Source organism: Glycine max, chromosome 12 (genome assembly GCF_000004515.6).
Source record: "Glycine max cultivar Williams 82 chromosome 12, Glycine_max_v4.0, whole genome shotgun sequence".
Lineage (NCBI taxonomy): Eukaryota > Viridiplantae > Streptophyta > Magnoliopsida > Fabales > Fabaceae > Glycine > Glycine max.
In genome coordinates, this window is record NC_038248.2 from 5,012,393 (window position 1) to 5,030,675 (window position 18,283).

Genomic DNA, 18,283 nt, shown 5'->3' on the forward strand with positions numbered 1-18,283 from the left:
TATGTAGAGTATGAAGTATTATTACTCAATAGAGTGGCCATTGCACTGAGCCTTCTCTTATGAATTTTAAATAAGTTAGTTAATCAAGGAAATAAAGGACGGTCCCAGTCTCTCAGTTAAACTAGCTTATTAAATGAGGTGATTCATTTCTAGGTCAAGTTGTATAACTAAACAAATACAGGAAGATGAAAACAGTATCTCAATCAAGGAAAGTACAGCTGGAACTGTGGACAATGTGTAAAAAGACATCATAAAACTGAGGGGACCTCATTTACTTTTGGCAGCAATCTAACATTATTGGTCTAACATGAGAAGCAATCTTCATCATTCAACTTAGTGCATTATTTACAGTCCACAACCTATATCCCATAGAAACTTAGAAACTTGGTTTCAAACTCTAGAGTACCCCCTCAAACACTATTCGACTAGGCATACACATATGACATAAATTTAGACAGATATACCAATATACCATACACTAAAGCAAAGAATAAGCATTGAAGTATTAAAAAAATAAAATTCTATGATTTATTGGTTTACATAGTTGGATAAGAAAAGGATAACAGAACATATCTGTGTAAGCCTACTAGGTAATCTGAAAAGCAAATAAAAAATATGGATCATGAAAGAGAGAAACACATCCAAATAAGATGTCAAAAGTAGAAACCCAAATTCTTATCAAGGGAGATGGACAATTAACTTGGTAAATGAGATGAATCAACAGGGAAGCACCCCTGAAAGCTAAGTCAGATTGTAGATACCAGCAAATCTTCTGCTGAGTCAATCTAAAAGCATCTCACCGGACCATCCCATAACAGCACAATTGTACACAAACACCCCAACATGCTCCTTCACACCAAGTACTTTCCAATCTATGGTTCCATTCCTGAACCCTGTCCTAGGACGCCATGAATTCAGCACAACAGCTTCACCTTCTGGACCCCTTTGTCCACTCACAACCAGAAGTTTCTCCCCACAAGCCTTGAAAGCCAGGCCCCATCCATTAGAAGAATCAGCCCGTACTGGAAGTCTTCCCAATTCACTCCAGGTGTTCCTTTCCTTGTCATATTTATTCACCATGTTGGTTAGATGCTCAACGGCATACAACTGGTTATCCACAACTGCCACAAGTGGAGGTGCCTGAGCAGCCCCATTAACATATGGGTACATACCCTCTATTTTCCGCCAATTTCTAGTCTTAAGATCATACTCCTCCCCACAAGTCAATGAAACAATAGGACTTGACATGCCACCAATCACATAGAATTTGCCATCCATAAAAAAACCAGAGCACAATCTACGTGGTGTATGCATGTTTGGCAATAGTTCCCATGTACCTGAATTTGAGTCATACAACTCTGCCGATTCAAGAACATTTCCATATTTATCACTTCCACCAGCAACAATAGCAATTGAACCAAGATTGCCAGATCCGAACAAGCAGCGAGGACGGTTCATCTCCTTACACTTCACCCAATTGCAAGAAATCAAGCTGTACTTCCAAATGGCAAAATCCATCAATTCCCGACCAAAAACCAGCATTTCACTCCCCACAGCCAAGGACTCCTTGTCTGCATGATTAAAACACTCATCACAAGGTATCTTAGGTAATGTTATCCATCTATTCTTCTTGGGGTCAAATACCTCCCACCCTCTTGGATCACAAACCAAATAAACCAAATGCTCTAGCTCCACAATCCCCAGCTTCTTCCTCAACTCAGATAGATACCCGCTCCTAATCAGCAAGTTGTACCTTTTATTTATACATGCTAGTGAAGCATAATCAGATCTACTAGCCCAAGCAAGACAATTCAGCGCAACATCATCAAAAAGACCAGGAAGAAGCGAATCATTTGGTCCAGCTCTAGGAAAACCATCATTCATTCCTTCCCTTGTATCCAATTCAACAAAGCTATTATTCACTTTCTCTACATCCTCCTGCAAGGAACAATCCTTACGTATTCTCTTTGTCATGTCAATAAACCTTCAGTGAATCCCAACAAAAACATTCATATGCAACCCACACCCACAAAGTCCATCCCAACAAAGTGCATGCCACTAATCTCTATCTCCGTATTCTTTCCCTCAAATCTATGACCTTCAATTAAAATCTGTAATCACCTTATACTAAATAATCACCCCTTCACTGGACTTACACCCATTTGGTACATTAACTGGAAAACCATAACCTCATATAAAAAGAGAGAATACGACAAATAGAGTTATGGCACCAATTTCAAAAGAATCAGCAACAAAGATTTGAAATTCCGGCAATACCAGAAAATCTGGAATTTTTCGTTATCTGATTTCCGGCTGCAGAGACAGAATCATCTGCAAATTCATAAAGAACAAATGAAAAATAGAACAAACTTGCATGCAACGGCAAAACACCGAACCCCAGAAAGAAAAATCAAATTTTGAGATAAAGGGTATGCTCTGATCCAAATGAAGAAGGAAGAACCGGATTCGGATCCAAATCCAAAGAAAAAGAAAAAAATCTGATGAATTTCTAAAGTGGGGATGAGAGAGAAAAATAAAGGGGGTGTACCTGGAAGTGCGGAGAAGAATCGGATCTCGCGTACGGAAGCGCCGCATGACTCGACGGAATTCATGCGCCGTCAAAACCTGTTTTGCCGGCAACCGGCGACGGGAAGAAAAGGTGAAAGCGGTGTGTTAGATAACTTACAAATTGGAACACAGAAAAGGCCTGCTACTAACATTAACCATATTATACAAGCGTGTTACCAATAAAATCTCCTCAATCGTGTTTGGTTTGCTGCATAATGCATTTCCCGATAAATTATACTACTCCCCTCCTCCCAAAATAATTCACATGTAAGAAGAAAAAAATATTTTAAAATAACTGTAATTTTAGTTTTTTTAATATAGTATTAATTACTTTTTTTATTTAGACCCTTAATAATTACTTTTATGTTGTATTATTTCAACAAAGAAGATTAATAATAACAACAACCTAATTTAGTAAAATTGTTACTTTATTTCATTTATTTATTAATTTTTTTATTTGTGTAAAAAAATTAGAATGATAATTATAATGAAATAGAGGCAATACTCATCTTATCCCATTATAATAATCATGTAAGAGAAGAAAAAATTTATTATAAAATAATTTTAATTTTTTTTAATATATTAACATTAATTATGTTTTTTTCCAATTATATCGCTTATAATATTACGGTAGACAATAAAATTTATATCAAATATTTTATATAATTATTGATTTTTTTATGTGCAAAATAACTTAGAACGATAATTATTTTGGGATGAAAAAAGTAATATTGTTTTGAATTGATTAGTTCTGGAAAAATTTATATGGCATGTAATTATATTTTTAATTTAATAATAATAATAATAGTATGTTATATGAAAATTAGTTGGACCAGAATTATTTAGTATTTCGGTGTATTTTGTATTTTGAATATGTTCTTCATGGTTTTTCTTTCTTAGATTAATTTTGATTTACGGATGGATTAAAAATTGATTAAAATTTGCTTTAGTATTACGTAACTTTACTATGACTGAAATATATATATTTTTTGTTAAATTAATTGTTGTACAAAAAATAAATTGGTTTGATATAGTAGTTATTACATGTTTGGTTAATCTTATTGTGAGTTTTTTTTTTTTTTCTGGAAAAGAATAAATCAAATAGATTAATATGGGTCAACACTAAGGATGTAAATCTCTGGTTAAATTTTACTCTCAATATCCCTAAATATAAGATTATTTGAATTAATTTATATTTTTGAAAAATTTAGTTGATATAATTAATAGCATTAAATTAATTAATTTATATTATTTTATCAAAATTATCTTTAAAATTATTAATCTCTTTTTCAATTAATTACTTTTTCACCAACTTAACTAATGTGTGCTAATATTTTTATTTAATTCTTATAAGGGAGATAATGCATCTATCTTTTTAATACATATATAATATTTATTCTAAAGTAATTAATAGTATTTGAGTAAAAAAAATAATTAATATAAAAAATAACTTAAGAAAATCTATAAAAAAAGACCCAAAAAAATGTCTTATGTTTATGAACGGAGGGAATACCACTTTTTAACTTATAACATAAAAACTAGTAATTTAATCTTGCTTCAATTTTTCTTAGTTCATATATTAGTAGTTAGTATTCATTGCTTCAATATTTTACAACTCACAATTAATAGTTAATAAAATCATTAAACCTATTTTACAAGTCACATTTATTAGATTGAATCAACCTCCAAATTCAAAATAAATTGTGGGGACTTGCATGTGAATGAGTGCGAGAATTTTTTTTATGGTTGTATTACTAAGAATCTCTGAAATACGACATATATGAAGAATTCGACAATTACTATTTGAAAATAAAAAATACGCGTTGTTTTCAATCCTTTCAATTGTATGTTAGTAATAAAAAGTAAGTGGGGGACAGTGAAGATGTTAAATTAGTTACGCGTGGAAGCAGTTGAGAGGGGGACACAGATACACTCACAGACAGACATGTACATGCCAACACTCATTCATTAATTCTTTCGTGCTCAACTCGATATTGTTTGTGTCCTCACAGCTCCTACGGTGACCCAGCTGTAGCCAATCAATGCAGTGCAAGCACACCTTCATCTGTCTCTTCCTCATTTCTTTTTCGGTCGCTCACTGCACCCCCCATACACCATTCCAGATGGAAAAAATATACAATAAAAATTAAGGAGAGAAGAAATAAAAAGAGAAGTAGGCATATGAAAATAGAGGTTATTTGAATGAAGAGAAACAAAAAAATAAAAATAAAAATTTGAATTGAAGTTATTTAAAAGGTTAAAAAATAATAAGAATAGTTAATATTAAATAAAAAGGACAATTTTACCCTTTAAACGGTCAAATGTTAATATTCATTTTTTTTTAACTCAATGTAAAAGAGAGATGCATTCCTCCATTTCCTGCTATCGTGCAAAGCTTATAGATAAGAACGGATAATTTTGATGGAAGGTCCTAATTTACATTCATTAGACCTTAATATTATATATAATTATTAGAATCAAAATAATCATTTCGTAATCTTAATGAACTATAATGAAACTATTTAAAAAATTTAAATACTAAAAGAAATCATTTATTAACATAAACATGATGAAATTGTTTCCATTAACATCTCACATCATCCGAATTAACATATTTAACGTCTCAGTTGAAAAAATATTTTTTTTTTAAAATAGAATCAAAATAAAACTTTTAAAATTTAATGTATTAAAATATAAAAAACCACTAAAACACAAGGTATGAAAACATTTAACTTTTTTTTAATACTTCTACATTTTTATTTTTTTAAGAAAAATATGTTATGATCAATAAAAGTAATACTATGTTGTTAAAACATTTAAATTAAAATGTAGTGTTAAATTAATTTTCTAACATCTTAAAAACAAATTATTTTTGAAATGACCTTTGAAGTCTTGGGATTCTTTTTATCTTTATTTTTTTCTTTCTATTATATTATTATCATCTATAACATTTTTTATCTGTATCTTTTTATCTGTATTTTTTTATGTGTATTACATTAATATTTTAGATTTTTATTTTACTGCACATTTTAGGTGTTGAAATATCATTTTCTTATATAATATAATATTAACTCCTTTAATAAATTCAACTCCATTCATAAGATAAAATTATATATTACATTATATTATAATGTTAAAATAATAAAGCTGCTAGCTATATTCTTTTATCCATAAAAATAAAAAACAATTAAATATTTATAATAACTCATATATTTTATCAATTAGATTTCATTGATAAAGATGCTAATAACTATATGAATATAACTAACAATATGCGTTGAGGTTCATTGCCACTCCGCTTCGCTCTAGTCAATATCAAATGCTTATCCTGCACTGCACTTAATCACTCATTCCAATTTCCAACACAACAAGATAAGCCACAGTCGTGACAGTTATTATTGTCTGCAACCATTTTACTTCGAAAAGTGTTTATTAAAATAATAAAATGAGTAATATAAATATATCTTTTAATCTTATTTTTATTTGTTTATCTATTTTTTAATTGTCTATTCAAATCATTAATCATACTTATTATTTTCACTCTATATTTTTTTCTTCTTCCTAATTCCTGTACTCCATTCCAAGCCATGCCAAATTGGGTGGAGTATTAGAGTTTTACAATTCTCCAACTGAAATGTACGATGAAATTTGACTTAAATAACTTTTTAGTGCATGCAAATTTTTTATTTTTATTTTATTATTTAAATTATCATTTTTTTTATTTTAGTATTTCAAATTTTTTATGTTTAATTTTAATATTTATTATCATTGAAGATCTTTAATTAATGATGTAATATTCTATTAATTTATTATGTTATTATTAAATGTTTTATCGTTGATGATATGATATTATGTTAACTTATAATGTGATCAGTTAATAGATTCTCACTTGAAGCTATAAATAATAAAATTAAATATAAAAAATATTGAATAGTAAAGTTAAAAAAATATTAAAATAAAAATGGCCTATTTTACGAATAGTAAAAAGTTATTTAAGCAGACGAAATTTACCAAAGTAAATAAAGCTTAGTTATGTTTGTTGCTCTGAATTTTTAATTGGTTTTTATATGCGTTGTTTTGAAGAGGTCGAGGTCACAGAGAACAACTAATTAGGCTTTGGTGATTATGTTTAATTGCTTTGGTCACATGTGGTATTGGACACTGTATAAGTACTGATAAACAATCTATGTCGTTTGCAGTTTTACGTAATTGAATAAATCATTTTCATATATACTATATGGGGAATTGTTTTAGGATAAATTTCAGGAAACTTTGGATGAATCTATTAGAACTAATATATATTGGCTAGCACGGCTCAAAATGCTAGCTAGACTACGATTGCATATGAAAATGGTGCTGCTTTGGCTCACAAAAGTCATTATTTTCATTGTTAGCATTCATCCCTCACAACAAAGATCGTGTACAAACTACAAACAATGTTTTGACTGACATAGATAAAAAACTATATATATGTTTTGTGCCTCACAAAATTTGCTCCAGCATATGATAACACTTATGCGCTCGATCAACTCACAAGATTTGGATGAAGATTTCTTTTACAAACATGCATGGTATTCCAAAATCCAAATGCAAAATCCAGGCACAGTAGTATATTGAATCATACAGCTTAAATTTACACATTTGCTAAGCTGTTTAAAAATAATTGACGATACTTGATGTTACATAGGATGAGGTTAATTAATTAATTGTTACTACAAGCATTATATTGCACCTATAATATGATAAGGGCATAGTTAAGACTTAAGAGGGTGCACATAAGTCACTGTAATTATTGTATTATATGTTAATTGTTAAATATTATCATGCTTTGCTATACAATATATTGAAATATGATTCAATCCCATCTCCGTGCAACTTTGCAACAACATAATAATCACCAAGTAAAAGTAATAGAATACGAAAGGTGACATACAGCTGATGATATGCTAATCAAAATGATATATAGGTCAGTACTGTCTCAAAAAATAAGTCCCCATATAACAATTTGTAACTATCTTTTCCCAGATGCCGAATGATAAACAAGACACGTTGCATAACCATATCAACAAATATTATAACAAAAAAATTCACCTCTTACTACAAAAACAAAAATCTCAACAATTTCCAAAAATATTTTTTAAACGTATAATACCAATTTTTAAAATGTTATATTTTTTAATTTATTTTTCAAAAGATAATGACGTAATATATGCTTTTGCGAGCTAGTGGAGTGGAGTTGCTCTAGTTTAGAATGGTTTCTAGGCTCAATGGATCAGATCCATCAACATGCAAGTAATTAATACTACAAGCATTGTACTCAATGAAAGGAAAGCTTTATATATTATTGGGTAGTACGTGATTGAATTGAAGAATTATTTATCAAGGTGATATTTGGGACGGGTGGTTCTTCTTTTGTAGTTAGTGCCTCTCATTCTGTGTCAGAAAATTGATGTTGGCTTTATTCAGAATTCAGAGTGGCTGCTGACGCAGGCTGTTTAGGGCACACCATCCCATCCCCACAGTTATCTCCTGTTAGTTAGTCAGTCAGTCACTGCGCCAGGTGGTCCCTTCTTCGCTGTACTTTTGTCCTTTCACAGCTAGCTGTTTTTTTATTCATAAAAATTAAAGATAATGTCAATTTTTTGTTAACAACTTATACCTTTCATTTAAACCGAGTTAGATTTTCTTTTAACACAATTTGTCACCACTATGTATATAGTAATTATTAGAATGAAATATCTCATTTTGACATACACTTTTCATTAGAAATTTTCATTCTTAATTTTTACTATTAAATAATTAAAACAAAATTATTAATTTGATCCTAGTTAGTTCAATTCTGAGTTGTTTCTAACAAGTATATATGAAAAAAAAAGTGAAATGGAAGAAAAGAAACTCTTCATTTTCTGAGGGAACTTTCGTCATAAGTTATTCGCCTTTTTCCAATTAATACTAAACATTTCTTCAAATGCAATTTTCTCTGCCTTTTCCTATTGTACGGTATTTTTTGCATGCACAGGCTGGCTACAGCATGGAGAATTTGATTAATTACTTGAAATGAAAATTTTGATGTGTTTATGGAACTTTCAGAACATAGTTGCCAGTCATTGTATGAAATTGGTTGAGTGCGTCCAACATATATAAAATATCTCCAATTAGAGAGGTTGAAGCAAAATACAAGTATAAAAAACAACGCTCCTGCTAGCTGACTATGATATGAAACCAAAATGTATCCCTCTTTTGTCCGTTTATGTGGAATAAGGATGAGGCACATGCAAATGAGGGAAAAAGTCTAGATAATAATAACAACGACGGCGACAAATGCTTCTTTTGGTTGGTGCTTTTCACCCTTTATCATTAAAAGCATATAGAATAAGAAAATGCTACTTGCTTTATCTCACGTGACAACAGAATCAGAATTTATAAAGCTGCTAGTGCTCATTGCTACCCTTGATTAATTATTAATGATAAATAAACAATAATGTAATCAGAACTAACAGGATCTTTGAACCACAATATTGTTTCATGACAGTGAAAACATTTGGGGTTGCCATTTCTTAATTGTTGAGATGATACATACAAAGTTTAAACTGAGAATATCTATGCCTGGAAGCTAGAGCTCAAAATTCATTTCATGCGTGTAAGGATCATTGTACAAGGCCTCTCTCGGTTTCTACTTCTAGACACCAAATTCTTTCACAAAAATATAAACATTCATTCTTCTGCCTCTGCTACTTATCATGCTTACATGAACTATATTTTCTTAAATTGAGATTCCTTTAAGACTGACTCAAATCATAAAATACCAGTGAAGAGTCTAACAAAGAAAAAAAAACCACTGCTTTTCCACTGTACATAAATGCAAACTAAAAAAAATTAGTCAGTATTGCTCTCATCATTGTCCTCAATTCCCAAGCTCTTCCTTTTGCACCAACAAAGGTAATCAGGAATTGGACCATCATCTCCAATAACCCAGCTATCTTCCGCAACAGCACCCAAAGTCATCCTTAAACTTGGGTCTGCAAATTTAAAAATTTAACTAAGCATTAACAAGGAAAACGTAGTCACATCATATGACAAAAATGCTGAATGTCATGTATACCTTTGGAAAGAAGTCCTTCTATTAAGTTTTTCAATGGTGGATTCATGTCGTTGGGGAGTACTAAAGGATTATTGACTATCTGGATCAGGAAGAAAACAGCAAGCTAAGATTGTGATATAGGCACCAGTATAAACATGAATGCCATGTATAATATCTGGGTGAAAAAGTTAAGAAACTTTGTAAAGTGAGAACTTTCGAAAACAGAATGACATTTTTGTTGTAATTATAATAAAAAACATGTGTATTTCTTACTTTGTCATATGTATCTTGAAGGGTGTCTCCAAGAAAAGGGTATTCACCCAATATCATACAGTATAAAGTAACTCCTACTGCCCACGTGTCTGCAGCTTTACCACCATATTTCACACCTATCCAGACACAAAACAGCAGTGAGAACCTGTACTTCAAAGCAATAGTATCTTACAAGCTTGAAAAGAAAACAACCACCTAAAATACATTCTGGTGCAGTGAAAACAGGAGTGCCAGGTGATCGCCGAAGCTCATCTTTATCATCCTGCAAAATGAAACTGTTAAAGTTTGTTGTAAAAGTTAGGAAGAATAGACGAATTAGGATAAGATCCGAATGATCCAATTCAGATCAGATGTAGGGTTCTAGTCTTCTACCCTTACTAGAGCTAGGAGATGCCAAATGGGCAAGGGGATATGTAAATTCTTGTAAGAAAAATCCTCCCAGAGTAGGGAACTTCATCAAGGAAGCCTGTGAGAAGAGAAAAACTAAAAAAAAAACCTCATGATTGGCTGAGGTATGTGGAAAATGATGATGAGGAAGAAAAGGATGAGTAGGTACAAAAATGTATCAATTTTGGATGTAGAATAAGGCCTGTTAGTTCAATAGCATCGGGTGGCACCTTTTTTTGGCTACTCCCCCCAAGAAGGCCAAAAGTGTCAAGGACCACACGGATCTACTTCTTTTTTAAAAGTCCATAAATAACTCTTAAATTAGAAAAAGGCCAAGGAAAAAACAAGCATAACTTATGCTTGCGGTAAGAAGCAAGGGCAAGAATCATTTAGTAGATAGAACAGTGTCCTTTAGGAATGGAATTTCTTTCAATGTTCAATTCAAGAAGCTTCAAGTTGGTGGTTGAAGCTATTGGAAACTATGAATGAATTGGATGCCACAAAATAATTGTTGAAGGATAAAAAAATAGAACGGGAAACCAGGGATGTTCAATTATGTCAGATCAGATGCATGGGCAAGACAAGAATATGACCTAAACTGAAAGGTACGAGACTTGAGCCCCACATTGGAAGTATGGGAGTGGACTTTGGAGTTGCGTTTATAAGACATTGGACTCTCCAATTACAGAGGCAAGCTTTTGTGCCGTGGTTCTCCAAAGGTTCATATCAGTGGCAAACAAGATTGAAGAGGAAAACTCCTAGGCCATTAAACTCCAGGGGGAAGGGGCAAAAAGTTAAAGAAGAAATTGAAAAGCATGATAAAGAGATATACAGATTTAGTAGCGTTAAAGTGATATATTAATGAACAAGACAACTTAGAAGATCTTGAACATTAAGATTCCAATTAAGAAAAACTTGAATTTGAATATTTAGTTACTTTAAGGCTTGGAGGCTAAAATTAATAATTCTTTGCCTTTTTTTTTATTGACCCGTGCATTTAGCTTAAAGCTATAACTTCTGATTACTAAATTAATTAAAAGTTTAATTACCCATTTAGTTCTTATAATTTCCAAACTTATCTTTTTTAATCCCTATAGTTAATAAGTGGATTTTATAGTTCTTGACATTTAATAAGTGGACTTTTTTAGTCCCTGAAATTTACATTTTAATTTCCAAAAGATTCCTGCCGTTAAATTTTTTTAACTCCGCTAGTTAAAGAATTTTAACGGCAGAGACCTTTTGAGAATTAAAATGTAAACTTCAGGGACTAAAAATTTCACTTATTAACTATAGGGACTAAAGTTTGAGAGAATTAAAATATAAACTTCAGGGACTAAAAATTTCACTTATTAATTATAGGGACTAAAGTTTGAAAACTATAATACTAAAAAATTTACGAGTGTCCTTAATTTTGGGTATTTTTTATCCTTGAACATTCATACGTATATATTACAAATATAAATTATATGATCTTATATCCATAATCTTTGGGATAGTGGCCATCCCACTATAGGGTTTTCATGGTCGGCCACTTTGCCTTGGATTCCAAGATTGATAACTATGTCCCAAGATTACAGAAATCATTACATGCTCTTAGTAGCTTGTAGGACTTCCATACTCCTAACGCCCATTCAAATTCCAACGCTGCCAACATCTCTATCAAGATGCATGCCTGGTCAGTTAGGCAGCTATTGTTAGTTAAGATTTCATAACTAGAAGCTGTTGGGTTCTGCCTATAAATAAGCATTGGTGTTGTACATTTTAGACAGACTGAAACAATAACAAGTGCAGTGCACAACTCTTTGATCTCTCTTTATCTCTCTCTCTCTCTCTCTCCTGTTACTATTCTCTCTTCCCCTCTTCCTTTCTCTTTCCCACCAATATTCTATATCGATATATCAACTAATTAGGCCAAAATGTATTATATGATTGATGATTGACTAATTACTTTTAGGAAAAAGCATGAGTTCCTATGCGTTGATACTATCTAATTTCTCTTATTACTGCTTCTAATACACTTGTTTTAAGGAAAATTAAGGTTCAAAATTTGAGTTACAATTATGGTCTTAGCAAGTGTTAAGTCAGAATGAATTTGCAAAAATTAAAAGGGAAAAAGCTAAGGGGAGGGGGATATCCTCTTACAATGTCTGGGACAATAGTGGGGTGACCCAAGAAGCAGCCCTCCCTCTGCCCCTGGATTATTGGAGCATAATCCAAATATAATCCCACATCAATGTTTTTAACAAGGGGCTATGACCCGTGATATTGCTCAACAAAGCAAAGTTGACAAAAAGCTTCTTTTCATAAAGTCATTAACTTAAATGTCAACTATTGACAGAATACATTAATCAGCTTTCATAGTTTCATATCTTTCAGGTAATCACATTTCAATTTTCACACATGATGTGCAATCATATTTCAGTTTTCCCAGAGAGAAAAGTTTCCCATGTTGCAGTTGAAGAAAAACTAATGACTAATGCCCATGTACACTCACGGGCTCTGATATTATTCATTTCAAGTACTCAAATTTTCATTTGGGCTCAGTAGTTACATTACCTCAAAAGCCTGGCTGACACTGAAATCCCCTATCTTTACTGTACCATGACAAGTAATCAACAGATTATCTGGCTTAATATCCAGATGTACTATATTCTGCTTTTCCAGAAAAGAAAAAAATCACTAAATTGATCAAACCATTTTAAAGCACATTCATAAATAAGAGTATGAGCATCTAACATAAATGATATGTCATCTAAGAATATTTTTCCTTTTGTTTAGCAATGAAGATCATCATATATAGCCATTTATATGCAAAACCTATGTCTATGTGAGATAGAGAATCTTAGTTTATTTTATTTTATTTTTTATCGGCAAATGTTAATTCTTAGTTTGTTAGTTTCTGTTAGCAAGAGGGATCAAACCCACGACCTTTCCCTCCTTCCCTTCTTTCTTAAGAGGATCTTAGTTAATATTAAGCACAGATTGATAGGAAGAGAAATATTACATGAGCATGGAGATATGTTAATCCAGAAACTATATCACGCAAGTATCTCCTAGCAGTCTCTTCACCTAAGCCACAAGTGGGACCTGAACCCTCACAAATCCATTTTCCTTCAACATATTCAAGTACTGTACAAGAAAAATCAGCAGTCAAGCGTGGGACCTCAAAGGTATTCTTCTTCATTTAAACTCAAATACAGATATAAACCAAGAAGAAACTAGTCATCAATACCCATGTAGAAGTTGTCCGTCTCTGGGTCATCAATCACCTCAATGAGATTGACTATATTAGGATGTTCCAGCATTTTCATAATGAGAACCTGAGAAAGAAAAATAGTATTGGCCATTTAACGTAGGGACATTAGCACAATAGCTCGAACAAATAAAGTCAGAAAACATAGTTTATCATAAATACCAAACCAGGAAGCAAAGTAAGCTGAAAAACCTATGGAAAAGAATTTCCTTTCAGTAAATGGTATAATGAGAATGTGGGCACTTTATAAAAGTGACTAAATGGATGCTACAGTGCAAACAGAATCACAAATAAAAAAAGATACCACATGAAGAATAACCATAAAGTGGAAGGTAAGAGGGAGTATATAATATAATACTTAACAAAATTTAACATATTCATGTTTTAATCATATTTCCAGTTAAGAGTTCAGACTCTGAAAACCAAGGATATGAAGAAGAAATATACCTCACGTAGTACATCCATCATGGCAGTTTCTGAGGGTGCAACTCGAAGCTTCAGTAAATAAGATTTATGAAAGGCCTTCAATTCAAAAGATTTTCAGCTCAATAAATGACGAAATGCACTATTCTTGATAACTATTAGAACATAAAAGCCCTGTATCAAAAAACCATGCCCATGTGGCCATGTTTCCTACAGTAATCTGTCTGCCCACCAAAAAGTTTCCTAACCTTAATTGCATAATGCTTGTCATCAACAGAGCTTCGATAAAGAGCCTGTCATGCATGTAAGGAAAGAGGCTCAGGAAAATTGTTTTTATTGAGACAGGATATGTACCATGAATATTACACTCACCACTTTCCCATAGCTACCAGAACCAATCTTATACTCACGAATATACTCATTTATCATCTTGTTCCCATTTTCATCCTAAAAGGAAAATAAAAGTTCAATAAGATTTCTAAGTTCTGAGGGAAAAGATATTCAATACAAAGAGAAGTGTTTCCTGAATACAAATAACATTCCAATAGGAATAGGCATGTAACTTATTTGTGTGAATGAGATAGATATACAATTCATTCCAAGATTAATATAGTTGATATAAACCGATAATTTATGGTTCACAAGTACAGAAGCAGAGAACACAATAACTGAGAAAAAAGCAATGACCCAAGACATTTATTCAGCCACAGCTTCATGTCTATCACTAAAATATGTAGGATATAAATATTAAACCCAAACTTCCTTTGACCTGTAGCATTCCATTAAAAAATACAATACCTCATTTAGTATTTAAATTAAATAAATAAATATAAAAAATTTATATTGCAGCTCAAAATAAACACCATATCATAAAGAGAGGAAGTATCTGGAAACCATAAAGCACAATGAGTGCAATTTTCACCCGTAATATGAATAAGTCAATAAGATGATTCACCATATCAAATACCACTAGCCCACCTAGTCTTGATGTTTTGACTATACATAACAGAAATTCAAAATCACCCTTACAGAAAAAACTATAAAGCCACTCCCACAAATCAATTACCTCGCTGCGAACAAGTTTGCGAGTTTCCTTAACTGGAAACTGCCTACAAATCATGCCATTCTCTACTCTGAAGTTCAAAATTTCTTCAGATCGCTTGGGACGAGTTTCCTCCGCACCTTCATCTCCACTATTGTTAGTAACCTCATCATTGTACAAAGGCTCACCCTCTTCATCCTCAATATCATCATCCAACAGAGGCTCCTGGCAGAGATTATTGTTAGTAGTAGGCTTAGACCTTTGACTTTGACGGTTAGGTGTCCTGATGAACCCAAAGCAACTACAGCACCCCATCGCAAAAGAAAGAGTCTTATTGAGCATCTGGAGATTGAATCCTAAATGTAATTGACGTATCTCTCACCCTAAAAAATAAAAAATCTAAAAAAAGAAAGGAAAAAAAAACAATTTACTACGCCAACAACAATAAAAAATCAAATCCTCAATCAATCATCTTGTCAAACAGATGAAATACTAGGCTAAGGTTCTTACTTGATAGAGGAAGTAAAAACAGGGCTTCAAGCCCTACTCAACGTTGCTATTCCAATGGGTGCCATTCAGCTAAGTGGAGAACACAACTAGAGATATAAAACCCGCAACTACCATTCACATCCAACATTGTGATGATAACAACTCCAGTTTATAACAATCGTAGCAGGTTACGTTGACCTTTTGGCATGAAAAGGGAACAGGGTAAAATTTTAACAATAGAAAAAACAAAAATAAAACATAGTCATTAATAAAAATAAAAAAGACAAATGGGTGACGATGGGAGAAAATAAAATTGATAAATTTTACATAGAACCTTTGATAATGACGAAAACGACATATGCATTCGGATGTTCGTAAAGTTACCTCCTTTTTGTGGGCGGGAATGACAAAGTGGGATAGCCCTGTCACCCCAGCTCCATAAAACCTAGATTTCTAGCGCGAAAGGAAGGTTTTTCGTAGACCCAGAAACCCTAAGTCGTAAATTCAATAGGGAAAAATGAAAATAAGAACCTAATCGTAATTCAGGAACCTAATTGAAAACCCTAGATGGAAGAAATTAATTAATTAATTAAAAAAGGGAAAAAATTGAAAGGTGAGTGATGAATATTAAATAGGGACGATGAAGTGGAATTGACGAGGAGACAAGTGTAACGAGTGTTCAGTGAAGAGAGAGAAAATAAACAAAAAAAAGGAATATTTTAGAACCGCCACCCAGGAAGAAATTGCCTATCGTCTTTATCAATAAACTGAAATAATCTCGTAATAGCTGATTCAAGTGTTTCATAACCCATAGTCCATAATGATAAAAAAGTGTTATAGTCCATTTGAAATATTTAATTTAAAATTAAATATATATTTTATCAAAATTAATTTATAATTTTTATAAAAATATCTATTTTGACTATGATAAATAATTATAAATTTCAAGAGTGAAATCGGGTTAGATTAGGTTTGAAACTAAAAATCATACCATACAATTGCTTTAGTTATAGGATAATTTTTTTTATCTTGTATATTATTTAATGAATAATGGATAACACATACATAATAATAAGAAATTTATGAAAATATTGTTTTCAATTTATCTGGTAAGTTCGGGAGAGTTGTTTATGGTATCACGTTCCTATGCCTTGACCGTTACAATTCAATTCCATATTACAGGAATGTAACTGGGCCGATTTGAATAAATTTATCCAAAATACTTATAAGAAAAAAACAAATGAAATGAATATTTTCAAAACTCCTTTCATTTGTCAAATGCTCAAAGCTAATATCTTTGTTAATTAAATATGAAAATGTTGAGCAGTATTTCTATGCTAATTATAGCAATTTCATTTGATAAAATATGTTGATCTCAAAAAAGATTTTCACTTGAGAGAGATACTATCATGTAAAAAGAGACTTATCATGTAGAAAAGACTCATCATTTGATGGTAAGAGTTTTGACGTACATATAAAGTTTAACATTAAATAAAAGTAAAAAATTTAAACATCATATAAGTAAATAAAATTATAGATCTAATACGTAAGATTTTAAATTAAAATATGATATCAAGTTTATTTGTATGGTGTGTTTAAGATCCATAAACCTAGTGATTCATTTGTCCAATAATGATTTGTTTATGTTTAGAACATAAATATACTCTCTTGAATGATTGATTGAAGATTTTTATTTAATGTTAATTATAGTTTAAAATAATTTTAGTGAAAATAAATATGCATTAATAGTATTTTTAGGTCACCATGATATTGGTGTGTAATATTCATTAACTTTGATGGTGACTAATTTTCACCAAAAAATTTTAGTAGTCAATTTTAATAGAATCTTCCCTCCTAACATGTTTTTCATCCAAAAAAAAAAACTTAAATCCGACACTTTGCTTTAGAAGACAAAGTTCGTCACTTAAATCAAACACCAACAACTTATTGGTATATGCATTGATAATATAAAATAATTTTATATTATTAGTCAATTACAAATAATTATATACGATAAGTTTATTAATTTTTATAATAATTATCTAAAGAATTATACTATGATTTCTAGTTAATTTCTAGTTAATTAATAGCTTAAAAGACTAATAAGAGTTTTTCAGTAAAAGTGCAAAGTCATTAAACTTGTTTTACCATCACTAATTGATTACAATTTATTAAAAATTATATAATCAAGAAAAAAATCATTAAATAATATAAGATTTACAAAATTTTATTATTTTCAATAAATTTCAATCAATAAAAAAAATTGTGTTTAAAGAGTGTGTTTCTGATATTTGCCTTTATCATATATGATAGTGTTGGTGAAATTTAAAATAGTTTGAAGCTGAAATCTTTCATCCTTGCCACCCACATCTAATATAAAGCAAAGGTGACTTGCATAAAGCAGTAGTCCGAGGTGGTGCTGTTCCAATCCCCAATGCCATCAATCAAATTAAAGCTTCTTCTTCTTCTCAACTCAACACCCACGTTGCTACAGCTAATTAAATTGTTTGCTGATATTGCTATCTCAACGTCGAATAATCGCGAGTCTTAAGTCACAAACTACCTTTAACTACATGATAAAAACGTAATCATAACGTTAACGTGTAGGTGTAGCTTAGAATTGAAGCGGACCATTTTGTAAAAAAAATTAAAAGGTTACGTTGATATATGGCATTATATGCATGCTTCCTTTGGCATCTAGCTAGCTAGCTGCTCAATTTTTGTGTCTATAATAATAAGCATATTATCTTCCATTGCAAGTCTTCCA

The 18,283-nt window shown here is 31.4% G+C and overlaps 2 protein-coding genes across 8 annotated transcripts; both read right to left on the minus strand.

Annotated features, from left to right (window-relative positions):
* Positions 1-505: 505 nt before the first annotated feature.
* On the minus strand, positions 506-2,816 carry LOC100778680 (F-box/kelch-repeat protein At5g60570). 2 transcript variants are annotated; one of them, XM_014764544.3, is made up of 3 exons: positions 2,746-2,816; positions 2,549-2,625; positions 506-2,331 (listed from the first exon to the last, which is right to left on the minus strand). In XM_014764544.3, exon 3 carries the CDS (start codon positions 1,972-1,974, stop codon positions 781-783), a length of 1,194 nt encoding a protein of 397 aa, XP_014620030.1. In that variant the 5' UTR covers positions 1,975-2,331; positions 2,549-2,625; positions 2,746-2,816; the 3' UTR covers positions 506-780. The 2 variants fall into 2 exon arrangements, with proteins under 2 accessions (XP_014620030.1, XP_003540741.1); XM_003540693.4 differs by having other exon boundaries at positions 2,549-2,815.
* Positions 2,817-9,171: 6,355 nt separating this feature from the next.
* LOC100789178 (serine/threonine-protein kinase GRIK1) lies at positions 9,172-16,273 on the minus strand. Of its 6 annotated transcripts, none has more exons than XM_006592154.3 (13): positions 15,901-16,266; positions 15,538-15,714; positions 15,052-15,426; positions 14,358-14,432; positions 14,234-14,278; positions 14,010-14,084; positions 13,542-13,629; positions 13,314-13,438; positions 12,866-12,961; positions 10,115-10,184; positions 9,923-10,038; positions 9,671-9,749; positions 9,172-9,587 (listed from the first exon to the last, which is right to left on the minus strand). In XM_006592154.3, the coding sequence occupies exons 3-13, from the start codon at positions 15,367-15,369 to the stop codon at positions 9,445-9,447; spliced, it is 1,230 nt and encodes a 409-aa protein (XP_006592217.1). In that variant the 5' UTR covers positions 15,370-15,426; positions 15,538-15,714; positions 15,901-16,266; the 3' UTR covers positions 9,172-9,444. The 6 variants fall into 6 exon arrangements, with proteins under 6 accessions (XP_006592217.1, XP_040863350.1, XP_006592216.1 ...); XM_041007416.1 differs by having other exon boundaries at positions 10,118-10,184; positions 15,901-16,265; XM_006592153.3 differs by having other exon boundaries at positions 15,851-16,265.
* Positions 16,274-18,283: the final 2,010 nt, after the last annotated feature.

Coding starts and splice junctions, on each gene's coding strand:
- LOC100778680 (XM_014764544.3), bottom strand. CDS start 1,974: ATGACAAAGAGAATACGTAAGGATTGTTCCTTGCAGGAGGATGTAGAG.
- LOC100789178 (XM_006592154.3), bottom strand. CDS start 15,369: ATGCTCAATAAGACTCTTTCTTTTGCGATGGGGTGCTGTAGTTGCTTT. Junction 12,962..13,313: donor TAACATATCTCCATGCTCAT/GTAATATTTCTC, acceptor CTGGAAAAGCAG/AATATAGTACATCTGGATAT. Junction 9,750..9,922: donor TTCAAGATACATATGACAAA/GTAAGAAATACA, acceptor TTCCTGATCCAG/ATAGTCAATAATCCTTTAGT.